Below are 27426 nucleotides of genomic sequence, written 5' to 3'. Positions count from 1 at the left end.
ATGCGAGTGTATCGATTCGTAATACATACAATACTTACTACAAACATATTAAATATTAGAATCTAGTTTTATTATAATTTTTAGATACTGTAATCGACATTTTTACCGATTCGTACAGTTCGATATTTATGAGATCTACGCGATGGAGCCCGTTGGCATAATGAAAGTGTAATCGCGTTGCAGCGTGATTTTTATTTTTTTATTTTATTGTTATTTATAACGCGCAGTAGCTATTTATACGGTTATATTATGTACCTAAATAGTGAAAATCGTATTATATTGAAATTGAATTTTTGTAATACATTAATACTTACCTATCAATATATATATATAATATTTATATTTATTATTGCTCGTTCAAAAATAGCGTGTTGTTAAAAATTTGTTTTTATATTACCAGCTATTATAAATATGTAATTACCAATTGTTATACATAATATTATGGTTAACATTTTATTTATATTTCGTTGAAATTCTAACAATTAATACAATTACAACTATGATTTTTTTTATATATCGTTGGTCATGTATTAATTTTATTTTCAATTTACTCCAAATGTTAATGGGTTTCTTGCAGTAAACTCCACTCCTTTGAATTTTTGAGCTATACTATACACCGCGTGTCGGTGTGTCCCAGAAAACAGAGTAGGTACACTTTAAATATTTTTCAATACTGTTCGCACCCTGTTTTCTGCAATTCACCTAAGTACTGAGCATCTGGCTTGAGTAACACTAACTAGTAACTACAAAGATACGAGTAGGTATACTAAATAAATAAAATGAAATGTTATAAATTTATAGTCAACGCTAATTTATAATATTCCTTATAAATGTATTTATAGTTTACTGCAATATTTACATACCTATAAATGATAATTTTAATTTTATTTCCATGTAAAACTATGAATCTTGTTTCTGTAGCTAATATTTTACATGGTTTTATAAAAATTTTTATGTATCTAATTAAATAATTTTCAAACATTATGCTAATACAAAATTCAATTAATAATTAATATATTCGAATTCTTTACTATATAGTATCTTCTTTAAATAGTTCTATATTCTTTTCATTTATAATATTTTTCTAATTATTTCAAATAAAAAATTTATAAACGTGAATTTAAAATACAATGCTAACTATTGTTTTTTAATACGTAAATATTTAATTACCAAAATAAATCGAATAACTATGTTTGAAAATTATTCAAATAATTGTGAAATAATCATTCAAATAAAATATTATCTATATAATCATCTAAATAAAAATTTATTTGAATGATGCTCAACTCTGAATCTGCCCATCTTGAATATTATAATATGTTATTATCGTACCACAATTATATCTAATGAAATTATTTAATTTTTAATACAATACACCATTCTACTTCAAAACTATCGAAAATAAATTATTGTGTAATGTGAAATTTATATTTAAATTTATTTTTCGCTGATCAATAGATGATGTGAATTGTGTTCGAGGCCTTAGTTTTCAACCTTTTTTTGTTCATAGCACGCTTAAGCATTTTACGAAAATCCCGGGACACAATATATACTATGATATGTATAAATTATTTATATTTTCAATAATTTTACATAACATCTAAGGCCAGTTCACGGTCCCAGTACACTAGTGTTCGGTGGCACACCAATTGATAATCACTGAGCTAAGATATTAGAATGATATGAATATTAATACAATAAATTGGTGGAGAAAGCTGAGCTACAAAGCATTGAAGATAATTGACTAGAGCATAAATAATACCAAAACAAATGCATTAAATAAATCAATAAAAATATGAAGTATAATTATTTATTACATTAACAACAATTATTTCCCTATTCAGTCTGTTATTATCCACTTAATAATTGTCAAATAGACAACATTAAGGAGTTAATATTATATTGAATGTAACAGAAAATTGTTATTAGTGGTAAAATGAATGATTAAAATAACCCTATTTTAAAATTAAAAAAATATCCTTACTTATTAATGTACAGAGAACTTGAGTAGTTATGTCACACAAATTAAAGTAAAACTAATACAGAAAAAAAATATTACTCAATAATATTATTAAAAATTACATAAACTTGATTTCTAGTTTAATTTTCATACTGTTATTTATATTTTTATTTAAGATGTTTACACAATTGAAAATATATACATAGATATTATTTTTTTGGCTATGCAATAATTTTAAAACTTCCGGTTTAAAAATATGAATTATTTTGGGATTAAATTACATTTTAATTGTAGTTTGTTTTGAATAAAATTATATATGTCAACAAAAATTTAAAATAATATAACACTTTTTAGGTTTTAAAAATTAGTCATAATATTAAATTTTTCATTTATAAAGTTTAATTATGTAGCTGGTGAAGCTGAGCCGGATCTAGAACCTGATCTGCTCCTATAAAAAAAAAAAAAATATATCAAAATTTGTAATTACCAAATATGTATAATTTTATATTAAATCAACATACTATTGTAAAGTTAACTAATCCAGAATTTAAATAGTGAATAATTAGTAATCTATTTAAATTTGTTATGTATTTTAACATTCAGAAAAAAGAAATACAGCCTTTTAAATTTTAATAAATTATACATACTATAAGTACAGTGTTTCTTAAACTGTGCTCTTCGGAACCCTAGTGTTCCGCAAAACTAAAGGTTTTTTTCAAAATATTCAAAAAAATTATTTTGAAAAATCTATTATTTATTTATAAAATATTAATAAATTTTAATTTTATATTTATTTATTATTATATAATGGGCACAAGGCCCAAATGTGAAATATTACATTTTACATACATTTAAGTAATCTAATAAATGGCAACAGAAAGTAATTTAGTTAATTACAGTATGAAATATACGTTAATAATAGTATATAGTCAATATTATTTCGTACTAATACAATATAAGAAAGGTCAATATTATAATTATAATAAAAGTAAAATATTATATTACTTTTGAATGTTATGAGACCTCCTAAATAAATAATTTTATTACATTTCGCTGTATTTAGTATATTAGATATATTATCATTGTTGCCGTTTATTGTCATGTTTAATAGTATACTCCTTTTTTGAAGATAATTTTGATAGAGGTTCCGCATAAAAATTTTTTATTGTTTGATGTTCCGTGATTTCAAAAAGTTTAAGAAACACTGCTATAGTGAAACTAACTATATAATAAGGGTTGAATTCATGGGTCAAAAAATAAAAAATAAATGTTAAATATTGAAATTAATGTTAACAAAAATTATAATTTATAATGGTTTCACTGATTTAAATGATATTTAATATTTTCCATAAAATAAATAACAATTTAAAAAAATAATTAAAATATATAAATGTAATGTTAAAACATGATTCATCTTAAAATGTTTGTATTAGTACAGTAGTAAACTATAAATATTTATATTTACCTAGATCTAGAAGGAGATCTGCTGCCAGATTTGGAGTGTGAATTAGATGCAGATCTACTTCTTGAATGGGCTGGTGAATTAGAAGCAGAACGACTACCAGATTTTGATCGCGCTGGTGATCTTGATACTGACTTAGATTTACTACGAGATTGTGAGCGTGATTTGGAACCAGATGCAGAGCGAGACCTAGATCGGCTATTAGATCTTGAATGACTACGTGAAGGGGAACGACTTCCTGAACGAGATCGACTGCCAGAATGTGAACGGCTACCAGATCGAGATCTACTACCTGAACGTGACCTAGATCTTGAACGACTGCGTGAAACACTTTTAGATTTTGATCTAGATCTACGTGAACCAGACCGAGATCTGGATGGGCTTCTAGATTTATGGCTACCGGAACGTGAACGAGACTCTGAGCTGTAAATTATATTATGATTAATTGCTGTGGTAATGTCAAAAATCATAATAACATAGTCTGTGATATATACAAAAGATATACAAAAAATCAATAGTACTAACCTTGAACGTGATCTTCTAGTATTCTTTGAACTACTGAAAAAATATTTTTAAATATTATGCTTAACAAATAAGTTATAACTTGGATTTATAATAATAGTAAAGTATTATACTAACTGTCCAGAAATTCGTTTTTTTACTTCACCGTCACTACTATCATCCTCACTAGTAGATATAGTTGCTTTAGATACAACTCTAAGTTTCTGTTTAGATGATAACACAGGTCCTTTCTTATTACTTGCAGACTAAACACAAAATTTTTTATTAGACTGTTTTGTTTATGTACACATTTAAATTAAAAACTTACTGAACGCCCTTTCTTTGTTGCAATTCTATCACTTCCACCAGACCCTCCTGAACCAACACTATCTCTTCTCCGTTTAGATCCACCTCTTTTCTTCTTTTCTTTGTCACCACCAGTACCACCACTGCAATAAAACAATAATATAATTTAATTTAATTACTTAACATATATTTTCTAATATGAGTATTATTTAATTGTGATGTATGCATTTAAACTCATAACTTAATGGTTGAATTGAAGAAAAACTGATGATTATAATAAATAATGAATATTTATAATCACGCATAATTGATTAATGCAATAAAAATCAATGCGTAAAATATGTTACCTTTTCCTTGATTTGTTAGATTTTGAAGGTCTAGGACTTCTATTTCCACCTGGTTCAGATGCAATACTTCCACCAGAATCTGAACCGTAGTTTTCACGGCGTTTCCCTTTACTCTTAGGTTTTTCTAAAACGGGGTCAAATACTAGTGCATTCTTTGTTTTTTCTCTATATTCTTGACGTTTCAACAGCATTTCTTTTCTTTGTTCTTCTTGTTTTTGCAATGCTTTAGTCTGCTCTTCAATCTGTTTAATACGGAATAATTCTCGTTCCTCTTCCTGCTTACGGCGCATTTCACGCTCATCATTATCCATCTTACGTGCTCGTGCCACATGGTATTGTGCTTGAGACAGTAAATCTTGACACTGTTTAGCTTCAATATCAGCCAAACTAACATCATACCTCATACGGTCACCATGAACAGATAAATATTGGAAATATCTGAAGAACAATACATATTTTAGTACTTAATGATAATATTTAACAAACCAGTAATTATACTTATGTGATAATCCAAGTTCATGTACAGCTTTGAGTACATCTTTCAAGTTTGATTTTTCATCTTTCAGTATTTGAGCTGCTAGTTTTTGTAGAACAAAAGCAATATTATAAATTATAACTGTATCTTGAGGAGCAACCCTTCGAGCCTAGCATCAAATAAAAATTGTACATGAATACATTAGTTTATAAAACAAATAATTATTTTTACCCACTTTCAAAAACACTGTTTTTGCTTCTTTTAACTTTCCTGCTTTGAAGTATGCGCGTCCAAGATATTGAAGTACTTCAACACTATCATGTTTGAAAAATTTCTTCATACAATTTTCATACTATAACATATTATATAAACATATAGTTATATTTAATAACACTTTTATTCTGGAAAATTCCAACATACCATTTGAATAGCACTAATATACTGTTTTTGTTCAATGTATATATGTGCAATATTCAACCAGACGTCACAAAAATCAGCAGTAGCTTCTCTTACTTGAGCAAATATATCTCTTGCCTCATTTATACAATGTTTATGTGCCATAACACAACCTAATAAACATATTTATTTTGAGTAAATTGTTATAAATTAGTAAGTTTAATTTATATACATAAATGTATTAAAATATAAATTAAATGTAATATTACTTCCTAGCAAAATAATTTTAAGATAAAAACTGCACTTAACTATACTATTATAGTACATATATAAAATGAAATTCTAATTATTTTTAAAATAACTTCATTGTGTATGAAATTAAATAATATATCTATGCCTCATTTCACTACAATTTAAACAAAACTCAACAAGATTCTGGTAACTAACCTAATTATATATTTAAAATCACTAACCAATTCCATTAGCAGCCCAAATGTTCCTTGGGTCATTTTTCAATACTTTTGTAAAAAACTGTAATGCCAAATCTTGGTGTCTTTTTTCCTGATCCTTATTTCTAGTTGGTTGATGTAGAGTTTGTAACCAAACATTCCCCAGAGCAATTAATGAGTATGAATCATTTAATGTTGATGGATTCTTAAAACAATAACAGTTATTATATTTTAATTATATACAAGCTTTACTTTGACTCACCTTCAGCACACGTTCAAATTTTTTTTGCCCAGGACCCCATTCCATTTTGGCTAAATGCAAGTTTCCAAGTAGTGACCAAGCATCAGGATGTTCATTGTCAATACGCAATGCTTCTTTAAACCAATCAGAAGCTTCATAAATTTGGTTACGATCTCTAGCCATACATCCCAAACGCAAATAACCTGCAATTTAAAATTATATAACTATACCAATTAGAATATAAAATTTAATTAAATAGTTTAAATACAATCAATATAATTAGGATGCTCCTTGAGAATATCTTTGTAAAAAGTTTCAGCCTTTTGAAACTGGCATTGCGCTTCAAAAATTCTTGCCAAATTGTACGTAGTTGTAACAGCAATAGAATTATAATGCTGTGGATCAGCTTCAACCATTTTCTTGGACAAACTCAAAGATTCTTCAAGTTTAGAACGAGCTTCGTCCATATTTTTAAGCCTGTAATTATAATAGAAATAATTAAATCAATCTTTATTTTTATAATTTATAAGACTTTGATATAATTTATACCTATAATTTAATGCAGCTACATTATTAAGTATTTCAGGTGGAATGTAACTATTTGCACTGTTGCGCATTAAAACCATGGCTTTACCATATGCAGCTAATGATGCTTGTAAATCTGATTGCTCTAATATTTGAGCTAATTCTACCCAAGCTTCTACATCATCTGGGAAATGTTCTGTAACCTACATCATAAAATATAAATTAAAGTTTTTACTTTTAATTTTTAATTTTTAAACGTCATACTTTTTTTAAATGACTTTTTGCAATGTCACGCTTCTGTTGATTTTTTGAATCGGCGTACAATGAACCAAGGATTTTCATTGCTTCATAATTTCCTGGATGAGCTTTAAGTACTTTTTCAAAACACTGAGCTGCCTAAAAAAATTCCAAAATAATACATTTAAATAAATTAATATAATGAAAAAAATGTATGAATAAATATTACATTTTCCATATCGCCTCCGTAAATATACATTTGACCAAGGCCATAATGTGGGAGAACAAATGTAACCGGTGCAAACTGAGTTGCTTGATAATAATATTGAAATGCTTGGTCATAATTATTCTAAAAATTGTATCATATTAAAATTATGTAAAATAATATAAGAAAAAAAAACCGTATTACCTGTACATGAAATGCTCTAGCCATTTGATAACAACTTTCTGCTCTCATAGCTTCATTCTCTGTGTTTTGTAGAGCATGTCTAGCAAGTAATTCAGATTTGGTATAATCTTTCTTAAAGAAAAAATGATTTGATAAATGATTTAATACCATTGGATTGGTGGTATCAATCGTATATGCTTTTGACAACATATTTACACCTAATTTGATGTCACCAGGATTTTCACCATTCAACTTCATGATAGCTAGACCTACTAATGCACCAACACACTTGGAGTCTAACTGCAAAGCACGTTCAAATGCTAATCTAGCTTTTTCTATATTTCCTAGTTTCAAAAAACAATGTGCCATGCCTAGACGGACATCAGCGGGACACTGAGGGTTAGAGCGCAATGCTTTTTTATAATAGGCTAGAGCTCCTCTGTAGTCCTTCCTGTTAAAAGCAATACATGCTTTGCCTAATTGAGCTGGTATATTATTAGATGATTGATTCAGTACAAAATTGAACTGTGCATCTGCTTGCTCGATTTTATCACCTTCTAATAAGCAGAAGAAAGCGCGACCCAACAAATGATTCTATAAGTTTTAAAAAAATTCAATTAAATTTTGAAAACATATAGATATAATATTCAAATTGTAACAATATTCTTACCGTATCATACATAATAATTTTATCTGCTGTTGTATAAAGTTGTGTGGCCTTGGTAAAAAGTTCACGGCGTTTATCTTTACTTTTTTCTCGATTAGCAGTTTGCACGTAATATGCTGCTAACATATCTAGAGCTCTCATTTGATCCTTATCACTATCTTTATATTCTAAACTTGCATTACTGCGTGATGATTCCAACAACCTAACTAAAGCAGCTGAATTTCCTCTTTTGTAATACTCCAACTAAAATTTATTATAAAAAAAAATTATTCTATATTTCTATTCAAGTCGGTTTATTTAATAAACAAGACATACAGCTAAATTGACCCATATATGCAAATTTGAATGTTCAGACTTTAAAATGCCAAGTACTTCATCATACTCTGGCAGTTTGTCTAGTTGTATTTCAATAACCTATAAAAAAAATATAAATATTTTTTGTTAGATATTAATATTCTATAATACAGGTAATATAGAATATATAGGATGTGAACAGCAAATAAACATTTTTTTTTATAATTATTTATTAAAATCAAAAAATTTAAACAAAACAAGATAGATAATACACCATTAATAAATTGTATTATTTTTGGAAAACATACATTTATCTTTAAAAACATTATTAATACTAAAAAATAAAAAATAATACCAATAACATGAAAGTTGTATGTAGGTTTTTTTAATTATAAAAGTAACAGTAATGTTGATAGAATAAACTAATATTGCAATAACTTTAATTAGTTTAATTTTATATTTTTCATGATATCAACTGCTTTTCATAAACATATACATAATATTTATGCAATGTTTATTGAACAATATAATATTATACTATACTGATTGAATATAATGATTTATGGTGAGTACTCTTAAAATCTCAGGTAATAATTTATTTTTAAAAATGAATATTATCCTAACTGTGATCATATCTTACAATTATTATCATTTTTTCATTTAAAATTACAAAAAGTTCAAAATAACATCCAACTGTACAATTATCCAACAATACTTATACATGAAAATACCGTTCATAATAACATACCACCAAGTGAATTAATATTTATTTTCAAATTCTAAACATATTTATTTAATTATCCATTATATAATAAAAAGGTACATTAAAATATATACACATGTATATTGAAAATATCGGCAACATTTATAAATTGTATAGCACAGAACCATAGTCTATAAACCCAAAATCCATAAACTTTAAAAGAAATTTAAGGTTTGTATTCTATAGTGATAAATTTAGCATCGAAGGTAAAGTAACAACATTACATACCTCGTCTGAGTCCTTTAATGGTATTTCGATTGGGTTGACCATTTTGAGATGGTCAAACGAAAAATGTGCGAACGAAATAATTTACTTAACAAAAATAATTTACTATAATAAAATCATTGTAAAATAATAACGTAAATTTAAAAAAAATAATACACTTCAAAATATATTCTGTGGAATAACTAAGAAAATAAAATGAAGTACAACACATCCAAAATCAGCTTCCAGGATTCAGGATTTGAGTCCGGGATCCTCCAGAGTCCAGACACTTGGCTTGTTGTTATCGCGATACCGTTTGCGGCTCTTGATAACAAGGGATGTTGGCAGATTTATGGTCATTACCAACATAAGCGAATATGCATGGTATATACTATATACATGGTATTTACCATATATTCAACTTATTCACCTCATATTGTGATAAATGATAAAAATAGTCGATTGATAAACTGATAATGAAGATCCGTATAAACTAGTCTGAAGTACTTACTATTTACTAGTTAGTAGTTACTACTTTACTATATTCTATATTCTGTGTTATTGAAGTATTGGACAGTGTATAACTTAACTTACTGTGTCGCAAACTGAAAAATAACGTTTTGTTCAAAATTCTAAGCCCGAAATCTTCTAACGAGATAAAATGTTGATGTCCTGACTCTTGAAAGCGTTCACTTGGAAATCTGCAGTCATGATCTACGTTCGTCGATCGAACAAGTTATACAGTACTGTTGTGGGTAGCAGCAGCCTAAAGCAAACTTCCAGCAGCACTAGCCGATTTTCGTTCCCTGAACGTTTCCGCGGTACGATTGTTGAACGTTGGAAACAGTATTGGGAAAGCGTGGCGAAAGATTATTATGAATCGACAGTGGGCATTGGAACATATGCAAAAGCGAATCCGATAAAAAGCTTGTTGGTGACAGTAGCTACTAGTTGTGCGTATTATTGCGCATCAACCAACCCTGACGAACGCAGTTACAGGTCTGAAATCATTGATTGCTCCAACAATATGCTGTATATTTCACCTTCTGTTAGGAACCCATCTGCTGTCCAACATTTAGAATATGTAGAAAAATGTTATAATATGGGCGTTGTGAAAAGACTGAATTTACTTTTGTTTTCAGTCATTTGGATTGACGAGTTTAATGATGATATACAGGTGTACAAAGCAAACTGTAAATATTTAAAGCCTTCAATATTGTCAGTACATAAGCGTGCTATAGACATAGGATTTTTAAATGTCTGGTGGGGCCTTAAAAAAATAATGGTCGATTATGATGTGAACCCTGAAGAATGGAAAGATTATAAAGAACTAGAGTAATTTTACCTATTTTGCTTGTTGTACAATTTGTTTAGTTTCGTTTTGATGGAAAAATAAATTAATCTTTATAAGGTTTCATATAAAATATATTTATTTAATATTCCTTTTCTATTTTTAAGCTATATAATATAAATATATGACTAGCTATCTCTTATAAAAAGTATAAATAGTACAATTTTATAAGATCTGGGTATTAAAAAAAAAAAAATCTTTACTTTAAAGAATACAAAATGTTAGCAGTTAAGGATATTAACTAACAGGTATATTTACAATTTATAATAAAAATATATTTTTGACATAAATATTCCGTTAGTAAGTATAAAATTAAGAACCTTAAACTTAGTTAACAACTATACATAAAATCAGAAAAAATAACAATGTATCAAATAAAAATATAGCATATACCTACTTAACAATTAAGAATTATGAAATTAAATTATAAAACCAAAAATGTTTTTTTGATGAGAATATAACACATTTTCATTGTTATTCCAAAATATATTATTTTCAATATATATAAAAATGTATATAATGTATATTTCTTGTATTAGCTTAATAAAAATAAACTGTTTCATAAAATATAATAAAGCTATGGTAAAACCATTGGGAAATTAATAATATTAAGTTATGAAAATAATACATTTATATTTTGTCACTTCAATTGAAAATTTACAATGAGCAATTTTTATTTTATATTTGTTGTCACTAATTAAATATATTATTTTATAACAATTATGTTATTCTTGTATAGACATTTAAAATACTTTATAAAGATTTTTAAAATTTCAGTTGTATAATGTGGTATCAACAGTATAAAATAGATTTTAATTAATAAATAATATCTTTGGTTTGGCAATAAACATTTTGTGATATAATGGTAACTACAAAAACATTTTAAATACCTTAATAACAAATCAAAAGTTAAAACAAGTTTCTTAAAATCTAAGAAAATAATATTTTATTAAAATTATGATCTATTATGTATTTCCACTTCAATCACAGAACTTGTGCTTGGTACTATATCATCACTTATATCAGTACTGATACTATCTTCTGTAGTATCTTTTTCTATAAAAAAAATAAATAAAAAATTTTATTAATGTATTAAGTATGTACAATGTATTTACTAAAAAATTGATAATATTATAACCACTTACTGTTTATGTTGATTCTAGTACAGTTTTTACATCTGATTGGAACATCTTGGGATTTCAGTAAATTCCTTGCTGACAAATGCATCATTGTTAAGCCAAACAACCAGTATCCCAATCCATATCCTCCGACAGTGGCAAAAAAAATATATCCATTGAATGTCATTATTGCACACATTAAAATATATCCAACCAACATTTGAAACATGTAAACACTCAATGTTCTAAAACAGCTAGACAAAAAATAATAATTATAATATACTTTGAATAGTCTTTTACTGTTTAATTTTTAAGCAAAAATTATTGTCAAAACAAAAATAGATTAATAATAATACATTACAAGACAAAAATAAAAATGGTTCTGAAAATTGACAAGAAAATAAAACTTATAACATAACATTAATATTGTTCACATATTTTACTTGTGTTTAGAAATAGAAAATAAAATACTCAAGTATTTATCTTATTTATTAATAGTGATCTTTTTCATAACAATTAGATATTTAAATAATTTTTAGATTCTTACTCAAAAACTTTCATTCTAAATGTTACTACAAATGCATCTTTATTGATAAATTCCTTGCAATCCGGCTGACTGCAACATAACAACCGTCGGTGAACCCTCGTCATGAAATGTACAGTCTTAAGTGACTCAAAGACCACCGCCAGCGCTAACAAACCAACACATAATGTCACCAACCCTATTGAAACGAAAAACTAACGTATAAAGATCTGAAAACTGATTGATGTTAATACACTTGCCAATGGTAGATTGCACGTTGAAGTTTTTCACAAGGAACGGATCGATGTCCGTTCCGAACGTAAAGTACATAATGGTGGTTGAAACGCTAGTCCTTTTGAAGGGCAGACGACGCACACATAGCGTCGCGGCGTAGTGTGTACTGAAACGTATGAAACTGACTACCCTACCAACGTCCAACAGTGCTAAGTGCTACTTATCAATCGGCAACGCTCGATATAATTGCATAATAATACTAAATATATCAATATACCTTCCGAATTGTAAAGGTAAAAATCAACAGAAAATACAATTGCGTACCTATAGACAACAGGTACGTTTGCCTTTCACAGTTTCACTGGTCGGTTATCAATGAATGATAACTGATAACCACCGAACGATCAACGAATAATAACAAACAACCACGAATAGTTGTGCAGACCAACTCTACTCTTTATAACTAACATACCGAGTATGTAATGTATTTTGTCATGAGTATACCGAGGTTTTTGTACTTCCGTAGTCCTACCATGATAAATTATCTTTATAATATAGTTAATAGTTATACACGTTAGTACGTTACACAAAATACATAATACTTAATAGTTACCACTTATTCACCAATTAAGATATATATATATAAACACATTACACAATACTATTACCATTATAGTATTGTAGTTAGAAATTGTTTAATTTATAAATAATAATAAAATCGACATTATGACGTAGTCAAATATAAAATAAGTTCAAACACCTGTTAGCTGTACATTTGTAATCATAAAACATAATAGTTTGGACTTTGTCTAAGTCTATGGTATGTATACATACAGCGTGTTTCAACGGTTATTCCATCGTCACTCGATACTACCTAGAGCTACAGCTTGTAATGTACATTTTAATATTTATAACACAAATTTGAAATTATATTTTTCGAAAGATTTTAATAAATTTTACAGTGACAATAAAAAACAGCTATCATGTTCATAAAATTATTTTCTTTTCTAATCATTCCTATGAATTTTAATATAATACATTCATAAGATAGTTGATTTTTACCTTCTATAGTAACTATACTCACGGACTAAAATTTACTAAAATTGATCTTAGTCCATTATTAAACTACTATTTCTGTCTGTGGAGTATACTTGGTTTTAGGCGATTTAAAAAAAAAAAAATAATAATTAAAATTGAATAATGTAGCCAATGTTGCATACTATATATTTATATAATATGAAGTTACCACCATATGACTTTCAGTGATAATTGCAATATAATTTACAAAAAAAAAAAAGAAAAGTATTTCAGTTAGAAAACAATTATTGAATTATTGACAGATAAAACCCTGATCTATCGACAGTCCTTCATATGTTGTGTTTAACACTACGTGTTATATCTGTTTAGCTGTAAAATAAATATTTTGTAATTCAATATGATATAATATAATTTAAATTTTATATGAATCTACTATATTTACGTACCAACAACAGACTACATGTCTAAATAGTATATACAACGGTAAACCAATAAAATTTTAATGTGGGTGAGATCGTTAAGACTGATGTAGATGTTGATGTAATAACACGCATTATATAGTATCGCACATGTATTTGAGTATTTCGTAAGGTTTGTGAGTTTGTGACCTATCGCTATCAATAACGTCCCGCCTACCATAAAAGTAAAACTATTTACTATTTAATACCTTAACTAATTTTCCGGTTTCAATAACCGACAATAACCATTGCCACTACCTACTTTAAGCGTTATAAATTATAATATTTGGTACGACTATAAAACTGTTATAATAATTTTGTTATATTGCGACTTTCTTTTATAATATGGTCTCGTCAACAGTGTGTCAATTGGAGGACACGGCTGGTTGACACGCAAGTTGATTATATCGAACAAACCTAACAATGCACAAACATAACAAATACAACAATATATTATTATACAGTGTGATTATTTCGACGCGTTAAACAATATTAAAATTACCTATAGCCGCTATAAGGCCACAAGTCCACAACAGATTTGTGCCCACTTTCGTCATTATCAACAATGACTATATAAAATGGTCTCATGATTTTTAACAATTAAAATAATAATTTTCTCAATAAATATGATAATTATTACACTACACAATGATATAATAATATTTATATAAGGACTTACAATCAACTTTTTAAATGACAACCAATATTTGTCCGTCTTAATGTTTTTGCACAATTTTAAACATAAATGAAGGATATTGAACATTTGGTTATATTATTGTGTACCTAGTAAGTTTATTTGCCTAGTGAATTAACATTATAAAAAATATAACCCTGGAAATCTGTTGTGTACTAAATTTTATATTTAATTATTTAAAATTATTAATAATTAACTATGTTGGTACAATATTCAACTCATAAATAATTGTGTCTTATGTTAGGTATGACAAGTTAGTGAAATAATTGACTACTAGATATGAATTTATAAATAATGGGAATATGGTATACAATTTAGAGAGAAAAAAAAATTGAAGAAAACAGTTATGAAAAAAGTACATTTTTAATATTTATACATACTGCAAAAGTATGTTAGAACCATTTTTCAAAAACTGAAAAAATATATCTTGGTAAATAAAAACCACCTTGTATATTGCTCCCATATTCACATAATATAATATAAAATTATTATATTATGTATGATATTGTATGTCTTTCAAACTATTTGATTATCTAGTGGTCAGTATAATGTATACTGTATCCCACTGGCATAACTTCAAAATATAGGCCTGGAAGAGAAATTTTCAACAGCCTCCCCCTTCATTCAGATATTATAGACAGCCTTAAGGGGAGGGTACATTCATCTTACTAAGTAATTTTGTACATTTATAAAAAAATGTTGTTGTATGTTTTATTATTTCAAAATTGTATAATAATTTTGAACTATTAAAAATAAATTTATAGTTTAATATTTTATTATAAATTATAAATTAAGTAAAACATTGTATTGTTTCTGGTCTCTTGAGTGAACGCACCCTCTGATCCCTCTTAGTAACACTACTGATACGTTTTTACTCATGCGTAAAGATTAATAATGAAATGCTATGCTGCCCTAAGACGTGTTAATATTCACATTTCATTCTAATAATCATCAATAAAATACTAAACAGAGATATGAAATATACATTGTTATATGTTATAAATATGTTAAAGCTATTGTAATTATTATAAGTAAGCAAATAAGGTATCAAAAAAATTTGAGCAAATATAAATATATATTACAAATATTACAAATAAATTAATATTTTTTCAATTATAATTCATACTTACAGTAAAAATAAAAACATAGAAATATTTAATCAAATAGAAAAGTACAAAAAATTTTTTACTTATAACATTGTATTGAACCAAATTAAACATTGGTCAGTAAACATTATCATCTATCATCTTATAAGTTATAAACTTATAATTATATCCAACAAACATTCACTGATTTTAAATGATGAGATAAATAGAAAACTAAATTATCCAGTAATTTTAAATTAGTAAATCCTTGTAAGACATATTACAATGCTGCAAATATAAATAATAAAATAACAAAAAGTATCAAAAATATTATTCAACAATAAGTTTTAGCCAGGATTAAAATATAATTTTTTTCAATATAATAGTCAATAGCAGTAGAGAATATTAACATAAATATCACATTTTCTAAATGTACTTTAAATTTGTACTTTAAAACTGTTTTTAAACAATCATAATTTGTTCGCGAAAATATAAATGCATTTAAAAAAGATCATTGATTACAAACATAATTAAGTATAAAAATTAACTATATAATGTTTAGATAAAAAAATATCTATTATAAGTATATTTTAAGTTTGCATTAACAAACTATTTCAATTGTACTATTATTTTGTACTTTTAAAGTTTTAAATGCCTAAATAAGTACATAGCAACTAGCAAGTGTGATGTTAACAATAAAATAAGGTAATACTGGTAGAAATTTTAGATTACAATATATTAAATTATTTTATAGTTTAAACAAAATTAAAAATTATATTTTTGGATCAGTCAATTAAAAAATCGCAAATAATATTTTATTGTCTCTAAATTGTTTCTAGGGCAAGTTATATTCAAAATTAAAAAAATCTTTTAAGATGCTATAATTATTATTTCAAATATAATTTAATATGTTTGTAAGAAAATAAAAACTATTTGAAAAAAATATACAAGAATATTTTGAAAACTGTTGAAAACCAAATCATTACATTTAATGGAAAATTACAAAATAGTTATAATTTAAAATTATGTATTAGTGTATTATCTAATTGTACAAATTTATAGCACCATTTTAAGACTAAGTAAAACAATATATATACATACATTTCATGTAATGGTTCTGTTATGTGTTTATTATTAATTGTTGATACATTCAATAAGTAACCAGGCAATTTTTTAGTATTAAATTAATTTACATACATAAATTATACACTTTTTGAGAAAGATATCAATGTATTTAAGTGTCTACAATAATATTTAAATACTGAAAGTCAAATTATTGTTTTAACTATCACTATATAAGTTCAACTTTACTAACTGCCCAGTGGTATTTACTGCAATATATTTATTTAATACAGAATTGACAAAAAACTTATCAACTGTTAACCTCACACTTGCTAATATTTTACCAGACTCAACATCAAGTGTAATAATTTGATTGTCTTCTTTTATAGCTATCCGTGTATTATCTGAAGACCAAACCATTGATTGTATATTATTCACGTTTGGACCAATTTTATAACATTTTCTAGTTTTTAATGTGTTGTCAATTAACTTAAAAAAAAGATTTAATATTAAATAAATTATATTTATTATAAAACATGTTAAATGATCATACTTACAACAATATGCTTTTGTCCACCAATAGCAATTAACTTCTTGTTGTTAGATATACTAATAGGTGTGACCTCATATTCTAAGAATGGTAATGGATACTGGTCAATTAGATTTAAACAGAAATCAGAGGTTAATTGATATATTTTTAAATAATTGCCATTGTCAACCACAGCTAAGTTTGACGAATCAAGCATCAAGCTTCCATTTATTTTAATACAATTAATTTCCAATTTTATTTTAGATTCATCACGTAGATTTAATATCTGTTTAAAAGAAATAAAATGTAAATAGTTTTAAAAAATAAGACAGTTCTAGAATAAGTGTTGAAATCATAACCGAGTTTAAAATTATCACATTCATAAAAACTAATACAAAACACTAAAATATATGAAATAAAATAGATTAAAATTATTATAATTACATAAATTCCATGAACGTTGTACAGCAAAATAACTTTATCATGAAATAAAAAACAATTAATAAAATCGTGAACAAACACTTCATACTTCTTTTTATTTGACCAAATCTAAAAAAAAAACAATTATAATAACTATCCATTTTATAAATCTTTATAAAAAATTTTTTTACCTCTATCGCTTGATCAATTTTTTTTTCATTTACTTTTATACATTGTTTTAACAAAAATGCTATAGTCAAATCATCGTTGTCAAAACAAGCAAAAATTTGATCTACCATTTGTGAAGTTTTAAATAAATATTCTGCTTTATGAAATTTCATACAATACACGGATAAATTTTTACATGCAACAATTATCATTGTTTGATCAAAAAATTGATGTGGATGTACTATTGTCAAAGCTAAAACACTTTCATTAATCATTGACCATTGATCCAAGCCTTCAAAGAGTATCTACACACATAAAATTAATAAAAATATATATTATGTACAAGGTAAAAATAAATTTCATATTGTATTTAAACTTATGAATTATGTTCTAAAGCCAAAATTGAAAGTAAAATTATGGCATAATATTATACTACTTTCAGACAATAAAAAAAGTTTGTTTATGCATAATTTTAAACAGGATTTTACAAATATTATAAAAGATAACAAAAACTTATGTGCATATTTATATTTTATAACTTTTAGAATTAATTTACTTTTGAAAGCAAATAGTTTAAACTTTAAATATGTAGTCTCACACAGGGTTGCAATATGAAATAGATCACCTCCTTTGCCCTCTTTTTTTTAGACCTTGTTTAAGCAGTACAATTATTGTTATAAAATGTTTTACATGGAGACACTGAGTAACTGAAGTTAAAAGATTTTAAAAGCACTAAGAAATTATTTCATAATATCCTCCATACTTCTCCTCAAGTTAATCTTATATACACCTCTGTTTGGGTTACTGAAAGGTATACTCAAATATTCGTGGCTCTATTTATTGTTAAGCATCATTTTTGAAGGTATCTGATACCAGTATAGCCAAAATTAAAGTGTTTGATTTAATAAAATAAAATTGTAGTAAACATTTTTAAAGTATTGAGTATTGGTAGCTAATTTTAAAATAACATATTTCTTTGTGGGCATAGTTTTAAATAGAAAAAAGTAGTATCACAACCCAACCCTTATTATAGAAAAGAATAATAAGTTTATAACCACAACACGTCTAATAAAGGGGTTTATAAATTGTTTTTTTGTATACTACATATAAATGTAAAATGATGCTAATACATTTTACTCTCAGATTTGATGATGGAAGTATAAAATTTATAAAAATTTGTAGACCTTATCCATTGGATTAAAAATTTAACAGTATGATGTTTAATTGTCATAAAATCAATGAAAATTCATAATAGTAATAACTGTTTTTAATTAAGATTAAAGGAATAAAAATCCATTAAAAAAAAAATATTTAAAAACAGATCAAAAATTATAAAGAATACTTATATTCAGTAAAAATGCATCTGTATTAAACATACAACAATAATTTTTTTTTTTTTTTAATATGATTCAATAAATAAATACATAATTATAAAACAATTTTTTTTATGATATAATCATCATACTAATCACAGTCTATAGATATTATTAATCAAATGCCCAATAGCTCAAAAATAATTCAACTATGAGTTTTAATATTATTATTATATTAAAAATCAAATTTAATGCACTCTATAATAGGCATTTTTATTAAACAATTAAACAAATGTTATTGATTCATAAAATAAATATGTTATGTAATAAAAAAATATCTAGAAAATTCTTACTTTATTAACCAATACCAAAATAGTGTAAAATCCTTAGGAAAATTATTTAATTTTATTTCAAAATTAGAATATAATCAATAAATTACCTTTAATGTCCCACATTTAGTAACAGCTGCAACTAATACAGAATCATTATCCAGCCATACAGCATCAAAATTTCGTTGAAGTTTATAACAATATAAATTTTGTTCTTCAGAAAATAATTTATAATTTTGAAGAGATAACATTTCATTTTTGCACATATTTTCAATATTACTGTTGGATTGATTTGTAGAAATTGTTCTATGAGCACAAGCATATTGTTTAATATCCTTTAAACACCACAATCTAATAGATTTGTTAGCAGCACTAAGTAACCAAAAACTCTGATCTGTTTTAGACCAAAACCAGTCCAAGTTTGATATACCTCTGTAACGAAAAAATTTAAATAAGCTCAATATTAAATAAACCTAATACTGATACTTACTCATTAGAATTATACAAATCCAAAAAATTGTACCCATTGGATAAATCACAAATTTTGATTGTACTGTTACTTAAACTGAATGCTATATACCGAGAAAAATTATTTGTATTTTCCTCAGAAATAGAAATTAATTTGTATTGCCGGTAGCCTATTGGTTTTGGGTAGACCAATGGTGGTGTAGTTTTCTTTTCATTTTCCCAGTTGAAGTCATAACTTTGCAATAAAGTTGGTGTCATAACTAGCATTTTATCTTGTCCTAAAAAAAAAAATAATAAATATAAAGAATGTGTTTCCTTTTTTTTATGTATGCATATTATATACTCTAAACAATAAATAATATTAACCTTCTGAGCTAGGAAGATGGAAAAATGATAACAATTTTTCTTTAAAGTACAATAATCCAGTACAATGGTCAAAAGGAAATTCACATCCATATATGCCACTAGATACAATTGAACCAAATGTTGAAAATAGTATTTTATCACTATCACATGTTTTATTTTCCACAAAATAACATCTATTGATAATATGATTTTGCATAATTGACTTTTGAATTTTATAATTGTCGTCATTCAATTTCCAAATCTATTTTCCATAAAAATAATATATATTTGTAACTTAAAATATAAATTTATACCTTGAGTAATACTAACTACAGTTAATGTATTATAAAGATAATATTTTCAAAAATATTAAAATATTATTTTAACAAAAATTACCTTTAAAGTTTTATCTGTAGAGGAAGAAACAACTAGTCTATCATTTGGAGAAAATTGTGCAAAAATAACAGGTGAATCATGTTCCAGCACATAAATACAGTCAGCATTTGTATTTTCAATAGGTCTTTTAAAATCTTGACGAAAAACATTCTGCCAATGTTCTTGCCTAGTTTCGGGTGATGGTGTACGTGTTTGAGAATCTTAAAAAGATATTAAATTAAATAAAACAGTACTATTATAAATAAATAAAAATAATGTATACTTTCAGATTCAGGGAAACTGTTCATATTCCAAATACGTATTGTTGAGTCATCAGATGTTGACAAAAAAAGATTTTTCAATTTATTTTTTGCCAAATGAGTAACTCTTTTGGTATGACCATTATAAGTATATAAACATCTATCAGAAATAATATTCCATAACTGTAACATTATAATTAAAGTGGAATTAATTTTATTGTTCTTAATTTTCTTACAAACCATGATTACATAGTATTAAAATATTTATTTACTTTTATACTTCCACTATTGGTAGCAATTAAAACCTCATCATGTCGATTTCCAAAAATAACTGTCTCGATTTTATCTCTGACAATAGATATATGAGGTTCTGGATGAAAATTTTGAGAAGGTCGAATACTAAAAATAGTTGTTATTTATATAAATTTTGTTTAGCACATAATACAATTTAATAAAATTTTAACTCACTCATAGTAAAAATATAATTTCCCACTAGCTTTTGCAAGTTTATATGATTCATTGTATATAAAAGAAGTTTCTGGTTCTTGAAGACCCAGCTGAACAATATCACACTTAGTTCGATATAAATTAGGTCCATAGCGTTTAACAAAATTTTCAATTTCTTTAATATATTCTTCATGAATACTCTAAAAATATTTTTTCGGACATTAAAATTAAAAAATAAATAAATATTATTTTATTCATTAAATTATTTTTATTATATTTATACTTATAATATTACCTTTACAACAATATATATTTTGTATTTTTTCAAATCTGCTAATAAATCAGCAGGACCAGTTGCACATATTTTTGATTCAATAAACCTTAAATTTAAAAACCACTTAGGAAATTCTTCTAGCATATCAGCATTTTTTAGATGATATCCAAAATATAAAAATATATAATTATCATTTTTTGGAAGATTGGCAAAATTCCCTTTGCAATAATTTCTATAGTGATCAATACATTTTTTATGCAATTCCTAAATATAAACAACACAATTAGTTATAGAAAAATTTAATTACTTCTCTGAATTTTGAGTTTATACCTTATATTCTTGATGACTTATCAATCTTTTTAAATTACTTAAAAGTAAATCATGTATTGAATAAACATAACTATTTAAAGGTTGATTCCAAGCCCTAACTACTAAACTTTTTCGCATTAATTCTGACATAATATCTGTAACTTCAGTTTTTTTTATATTCCACAATATGGATAAAACCTAAAATGTAAATATTAATAAAATATTTAAATAAAACATATTCTTATAGATGCAATCTCATTAAATTTTATATTACTTCTGGTTTAATATTCAAATCATCTACAAATAAAGAAAAATCTCTATAATTCTTTTGAAGATCACTTGGTAAGCTTTTTATGCACATTTCTATTGTTTTCTCAAGACTCTTCAACTGATTTTGACTATGAGAGTTATATCTATAAAAAAAATACATATGTGTATGGGTTAGACTTATTAAATTAACTATTAATTATTTAAAGTTAATTAAAAATGTAATATTTAATTCCTAAGTAAAATTATACTAATAATTTTTTTTAAAATAATTGATAATTATTGTATTACTTCTTATTAAAAAATGGAAACAAATTTAAAAATCTATTACTCCAAAATAACAAAACTATCATAAAATCTAAACTTATATTTTTCTATTTTGGAATAATATTAAAGTACAGAAGCTGTTTTAATTAAACATACAATTTTTTATTGTATACCTTATATGCTGCCAATTATTAACAACTAGTTTACTTTATAGCTCAACAAATTGTTTACTTGTGGAACAGAGAAGAGAAATTTATTTTTAAATATAAATGAAAATTGAGTTGCATCCCCAATTTTAACTACAACTGATTAAAAGTATGCTATACAAAATCTAATAAAAATATTTAAAATAATATTTACTTGAAAGGTTTACTAGTTTTATCTGATAACTTATTCAAATAAAATTCCCATCGATCGGTATTATTAATGGCTTCTTCTCTGTGCATTTCAAGTTGTGAAGCAATAAGTGAAATAGTTAATGGAAATCCTAAATAAATAAATATATTACATTTTCAAATCATAGTATATGAATAAAAATTATATTACCTTTGCATATACTATGAAGTTTTGACGCATGTGATGGTAAAGACTTTAAATCAACATTTAAACATTTTGAAAATAAATTTAAAGTCTCCTTTTCTTCAAACCCTTCATTTACTTTTAAATATTTTACTCGAGTATCTATTATACCATCCATAATACTGATATCATTTGTTGTTATTAATATTTTACACCCGATATCCAGGAATTTTACTACTTCATTACTACATACATCATCCAAAATCAATAAACCAGTCAATTGTTTTTCTTTCCATCTATTTAAATAGAAAAAGAAAAAAATTAATATACATAATTTGTAATTAAACAATTAAATAAAGCTACAACATTAACATATTTAAATTAGTTAATAATATTTTTTCAAAACAAGAAAAGTTAACTTTAGTTTTAATGAAACAAGTACCTGTATGACTGACTTTAAGCATATAATTTATTGCATAATGTAATTTACTTACAAACGTCGAATTTTTTTTCTCGTAGCCTCATAATCTATAATTAGAGGAGGTGTAATAAGTTGTTCTTGGTTATTTAATCTATTTAATATTTCAGTTTGAATACATTCAGCATGTGATGAATTTTCTCGTCCAACATTTATCCATTGCACAAATCCCTATAAATGAAACAAATACAATTAATTAATGTAAAATAATAATTATTATTCTTACTTACAAGATATTTTATTAAATATTTATACAAATCATATATTACTTATAAAAATTATATGCTTTGGTATTCGATAAATGCAGAACAAATTGTATTACTTAATGAAGTAATCAATAAAAAAAGTATAGCATAATTTATTTCATGAAAAATTACATATTTATGTATTTATTTTTATAAAGGAATGAACTTTAATCACGTTATAAACATGTATTATAAGTTATAACCTATTCAGTTTATCTTAGCCATCTGCTGACATAATAAATGACCAATACAGTTAGTATTACTTTACATTACAAGATGGTAATTGAAATGGTTACAGATAGCTAAGATGAACTGGGTGAGTTATAAATAAATTTTCTTGTAAATATAATAGATTTTTTTTATGAAACTACATTATAATTAGAAATTATAATTTACAATTTACTAATAAGCTAAAACATCAATAATATTTGTAATATATTTACCTGGAAATATTGCATTGTTATGAAAGGATCATTTAACACTTCAACAACTAGACTAGATTTTCCACAGCCAGTCATACCATTGACAATAATAAAATTATTTGCTTCTAACTCTGTTAATAGTTTTTTTAATGTTTTTACCTAATATAATAAATCATACATCAAAAATATTGTCAACTAAATTTCTAATTAATACACTAAACATACATGTTCAACTCGTGATATATGTCTTGAAGATAATTGTGGTACTTCACCCGCAGTTAAAATCTCTTGTATTTCTTTTGAAAACATGTAATTATATTTATTTGTTATGGAATGTTGTAAGAGACCAGCTATCCATGGATAATGTATTGACAGATAGTTTATGAACTGATTTATACCATTTCGACCTTTGGATGGCAATAATTCAAGCAAACGACATGCTTCTTTTTCACGGTTTCTCTATAACCAACAAACAAAATATTATTTTATTTATTACAGTACATACGTCATCACTCATCAGTAGTTACAAAGAGGTAAAAACACAATTTATAATCTAAATTAACAGTATAGTTGTGAACTTATGAATACCATACAAATTTAAAATTATAGGAATCAGAATGTATATCATTATATGAACTAAGCATGCAGTGAAGTAAGTGGTTATAGCAGTACGATATAATTTGACTAGAGGGTAGAAATAGAGAAAAAATCTAGTTGCAGGTAGAATAAAAGGGATTTTAAAGGAGATTCTTTTGAGATGATTTGGAGCATCTAGAGACCCATTTATAAAGGAATTAATGAATGGTTAGACAGCTCTAAGTTTGGATATGGAGAATTTCACGGATAATTAGTCATTAGTTTTGATAGGTGACTGGGGGACTGGGTTATTGAGAATAAAAAAAGCATAAGCAAAGAATCTATTTAGAATATGTTAGATTGGTCTTTCAAAAAAAAAGGGTGCTAAACAACAACATATTTGAGAACAGACCTGACAAGTAAAAAGTAGAAAATATTAAAACAATGGGATGATTTAAAACTTTGATGTTATGTTTAATGAATCCCAGGACTTAAAACACTCCTTTTTACAACAAAGTAAATATGATGATCAAAGGAAAGAGAGAGAAAATAGTACTTACAACTCAAAATCTTTAACAATGAAATATGTTGCATTAGATTTGTATGTTCTTTAAATGGACTAGAATAGAAAAAAATAAAAGAGCCTAGACAAACTCCAGATAAAACTAGATTCAATTGGGTATTGTTAAGCTTAACTAAGTATGATTGATTCGTGAAATAGATAGAGCTTAGATAGGAGTAGATTCTAAACATCTAAGTTTTTTAAAAACCAAGTTGTGGTCTACAGAATCAAAGACTTTGGAAAAATTGATCATAGTGAAGTTGATCCAAAAACTGTCCATGATAAACTCAGAAAGACATGAAATAAAAGATATACTACTTGTCATAGTAGATTTACCACATCAGAAAATACTCAGAGATAAATGTATGATTTAGGCTACGTTCAATGCAGCTTTAAATAATTAATTCAAAAATTTTTAAAAGGAGTCATTATACAACACAGTTGCATAATTAGCATGATTAATTTGTAAAACAACAGCATTAACTAACTAAAAAAACATTCTTACCTCAAATTTAATATTGCGATATTCATTTTCTGTCAACACTTGTTTTTTAAATAAAATCATGATCACGTCTCCTTGAATATCCTGAACAATACGATCATGATATTTTTTTAATATGGTAAATGGAATACTTTGATTGTCATCAGTTTCCATTGTTACTAATTGTATTAATAGTTACAAAAACTCAGTCTCAAAACGTGGAGCTACAATTATAGATAGGTACCCGATCGACATTTATTAAACTCAACAACGAACACAAATTACAAGATAAACATCTAAAATTAATATTAAACCTTGTGATGAGTTTAGACTAGATTAAAAATGTTGAATTGTTAGAAAACTCTACAGTAGCCGTTCTTTTACACTGAAAGAGTGAAAATTGAAATGATTTGTTATTTATCCTATTCTCGTATAATGGATAATCTTATTCTTATCTATGCATTTACCTTATCTATGACGTTCCAAACCCACCACGGTTAATACACTGTGATATCAGTATACACATGTCCTTACGCCAATAGTTCCATAGATCATAAATTATCGTAGAATATTATTTAATATCTTATTATTTTTTCATGCATAGAAGATAGAAGATAAATCATTAATTAATAATTATTTTTATACATTATAGAACTACATAAGTGTACCGTAATATACGAACGATATACGTTATATTATATTATTATGTATCTTCAATCGTAAATCATTAAATAATATACCGTGGAATAAAATAAGAAATAACCAGTGGATCTACAAATTCATAAGATCCTCCTTGATAATAATATAAGTATAGGTAACAGTGTGCATCATGAATTCATGAACATAAGAGATCGTCATTATGTAAGTGACCGTATCTGTAGCTACTGTGTCTATACTTTATAGTTTAATACAGTTTTTACAAGCATTACTCTGTGATCTAAGCTATACATCAATACATCATATAGACATAATATCTTTATATTATTGTTTTGTATAAGAAGACATATAGCCTATCTAACATATTAATATAGGTACTCCGTTACTGCAGGCAGTGGCGTTTATAGAAATTAATTTCAGGGTGGGGGGGATTAAAAAAAAATTTCATTCTTAAATTTCAATTGATTATAATATAATTATTATATAATCAAAATCAATGCCCGTACCAACCATATATTTCGAGGGGGTTGAACCCCGAACCCTCCCCCTATATACGCCACTCACTGCAGGAATACAGCAAATAAATGGCACATGTGCCTGAAAAATAGCGCAGAAACAAAATACAAAAAAAGCATGTAATTTTTGGCAAGTCACATTAAAAAAATGTACAATCCCTGTTCACTGAAGTTTATATTGTTATTATATTATATTAACTTTAATAGTTGTAATATTAAAACTTTAGAAGTTATGAAATATGAACAAGGTATTATAAAAAACACCACAGAATAACGTACTTCTACAATAGTCTACAAACGTGAACCGTGATATTGTGATAATAAATTAATAACACGGAATAAAACATACATTTAAAGATTTCTATACTTAAATATAGAATCTATAATCCACAATTTAGAAGGTATCTAAAATTGTATATCTT

At 25.7% G+C, this 27426-nt stretch overlaps 4 protein-coding genes across 5 annotated transcripts; 1 reads left to right on the top strand and 3 right to left on the bottom strand.

The window, feature by feature from the left end:
- Window positions 1-2232: 2232 nt before the first annotated feature.
- Window positions 2233-9502, bottom strand: LOC113548362 (RNA polymerase-associated protein CTR9 homolog). 2 transcript variants are annotated; one of them, XM_026949207.1, is made up of 19 exons: window positions 9240-9502; window positions 8270-8368; window positions 7958-8197; window positions 7309-7881; window positions 7129-7248; window positions 6927-7058; window positions 6687-6865; window positions 6406-6614; window positions 6159-6340; window positions 5921-6101; window positions 5472-5620; window positions 5287-5403; window positions 5075-5220; window positions 4577-5014; window positions 4252-4372; window positions 4062-4189; window positions 3948-3980; window positions 3426-3845; window positions 2233-2408 (listed from the first exon to the last, which is right to left on the bottom strand). In XM_026949207.1, exons 1-19 carry the CDS (start codon window positions 9279-9281, stop codon window positions 2363-2365), a joined length of 3555 nt encoding a protein of 1184 aa, XP_026805008.1. In that variant the 5' UTR covers window positions 9282-9502; the 3' UTR covers window positions 2233-2362. The 2 variants fall into 2 exon arrangements, with proteins under 2 accessions (XP_026805008.1, XP_026805009.1); XM_026949208.1 differs by having other exon boundaries at window positions 3948-3977; window positions 9240-9281.
- A 196-nt stretch (window positions 9503-9698) lies between these two features.
- LOC113548777 (mitochondrial import inner membrane translocase subunit Tim29) lies at window positions 9699-10641 on the top strand. Its single transcript, XM_026949837.1, has one exon. The coding sequence runs from the start codon at window positions 9925-9927 to the stop codon at window positions 10552-10554; it is 630 nt and encodes a 209-aa protein (XP_026805638.1). The 5' UTR covers window positions 9699-9924; the 3' UTR covers window positions 10555-10641.
- Window positions 10642-11283: 642 nt separating this feature from the next.
- Window positions 11284-13005, bottom strand: LOC113549003 (probable low affinity copper uptake protein 2). The gene is made up of 4 exons (XM_026950134.1): window positions 12468-13005; window positions 12232-12406; window positions 11712-11938; window positions 11284-11622 (listed from the first exon to the last, which is right to left on the bottom strand). The coding sequence occupies exons 1-4, from the start codon at window positions 12535-12537 to the stop codon at window positions 11522-11524; spliced, it is 573 nt and encodes a 190-aa protein (XP_026805935.1). The 5' UTR covers window positions 12538-13005; the 3' UTR covers window positions 11284-11521.
- Window positions 13006-16759: 3754 nt separating this feature from the next.
- Window positions 16760-26245, bottom strand: LOC113560550 (apoptotic protease-activating factor 1-like). Its single transcript, XM_026966491.1, has 20 exons — window positions 25857-26245; window positions 24439-24672; window positions 24235-24372; window positions 23563-23717; window positions 23096-23364; window positions 22910-23036; window positions 22290-22428; window positions 22037-22213; window positions 21728-21970; window positions 21454-21632; window positions 21258-21384; window positions 21009-21168; window positions 20747-20946; window positions 20372-20612; window positions 20028-20283; window positions 19648-19969; window positions 17919-18200; window positions 17752-17856; window positions 17336-17593; window positions 16760-17267 (listed from the first exon to the last, which is right to left on the bottom strand). Exons 1-20 carry the CDS (start codon window positions 26004-26006, stop codon window positions 16998-17000), a joined length of 4032 nt encoding a protein of 1343 aa, XP_026822292.1. The 5' UTR covers window positions 26007-26245; the 3' UTR covers window positions 16760-16997.
- Window positions 26246-27426: the final 1181 nt, after the last annotated feature.

This window comes from Rhopalosiphum maidis, chromosome 4 (assembly GCF_003676215.2).
Source record: "Rhopalosiphum maidis isolate BTI-1 chromosome 4, ASM367621v3, whole genome shotgun sequence".
In the NCBI taxonomy this organism is placed as follows: domain Eukaryota; kingdom Metazoa; phylum Arthropoda; class Insecta; order Hemiptera; family Aphididae; genus Rhopalosiphum; species Rhopalosiphum maidis.
This window is presented reverse-complemented; position numbering and strand designations above follow the sequence as displayed.

Excerpts from the sequence above, each read along its gene's own strand:
- LOC113548362 (XM_026949207.1), bottom strand. The coding sequence starts at position 9,281 with ATGGTCAACCCAATCGAAATACCATTAAAGGACTCAGACGAG. Across the intron at positions 5,221-5,286 it reads CAAAAACAGTGTTTTTGAAA|GCTCGAAGGGTTGCTCCTCA; the intron begins GTGGGTAAAAAT and ends ATTTGATGCTAG. Across the intron at positions 3,981-4,061 it reads AAAAAACGAATTTCTGGACA|TAGTTCAAAGAATACTAGAA; the intron begins GTTAGTATAATA and ends ATATTTTTTCAG.
- LOC113548777 (XM_026949837.1), top strand. The coding sequence starts at position 9,925 with ATGATCTACGTTCGTCGATCGAACAAGTTATACAGTACTGTTGTGGGT.
- LOC113549003 (XM_026950134.1), bottom strand. The coding sequence starts at position 12,537 with ATGTACTTTACGTTCGGAACGGACATCGATCCGTTCCTTGTGAAAAAC. Across the intron at positions 12,407-12,467 it reads CAACGTGCAATCTACCATTG|GGTTGGTGACATTATGTGTT; the intron begins GCAAGTGTATTA and ends TCGTTTCAATAG. Across the intron at positions 11,939-12,231 it reads TTTAGAATGAAAGTTTTTGA|CTGTTTTAGAACATTGAGTG; the intron begins GTAAGAATCTAA and ends TTTTTTGTCTAG.
- LOC113560550 (XM_026966491.1), bottom strand. The coding sequence starts at position 26,006 with ATGGAAACTGATGACAATCAAAGTATTCCATTTACCATATTAAAAAAA. Across the intron at positions 20,284-20,371 it reads CCATCTTCCTAGCTCAGAAG|GACAAGATAAAATGCTAGTT; the intron begins GTTAATATTATT and ends TTTTTTTTTTAG. Across the intron at positions 17,857-17,918 it reads AAATTGATCAAGCGATAGAG|ATTTGGTCAAATAAAAAGAA; the intron begins GTAAAAAAATTT and ends TTTTTTTTTTAG.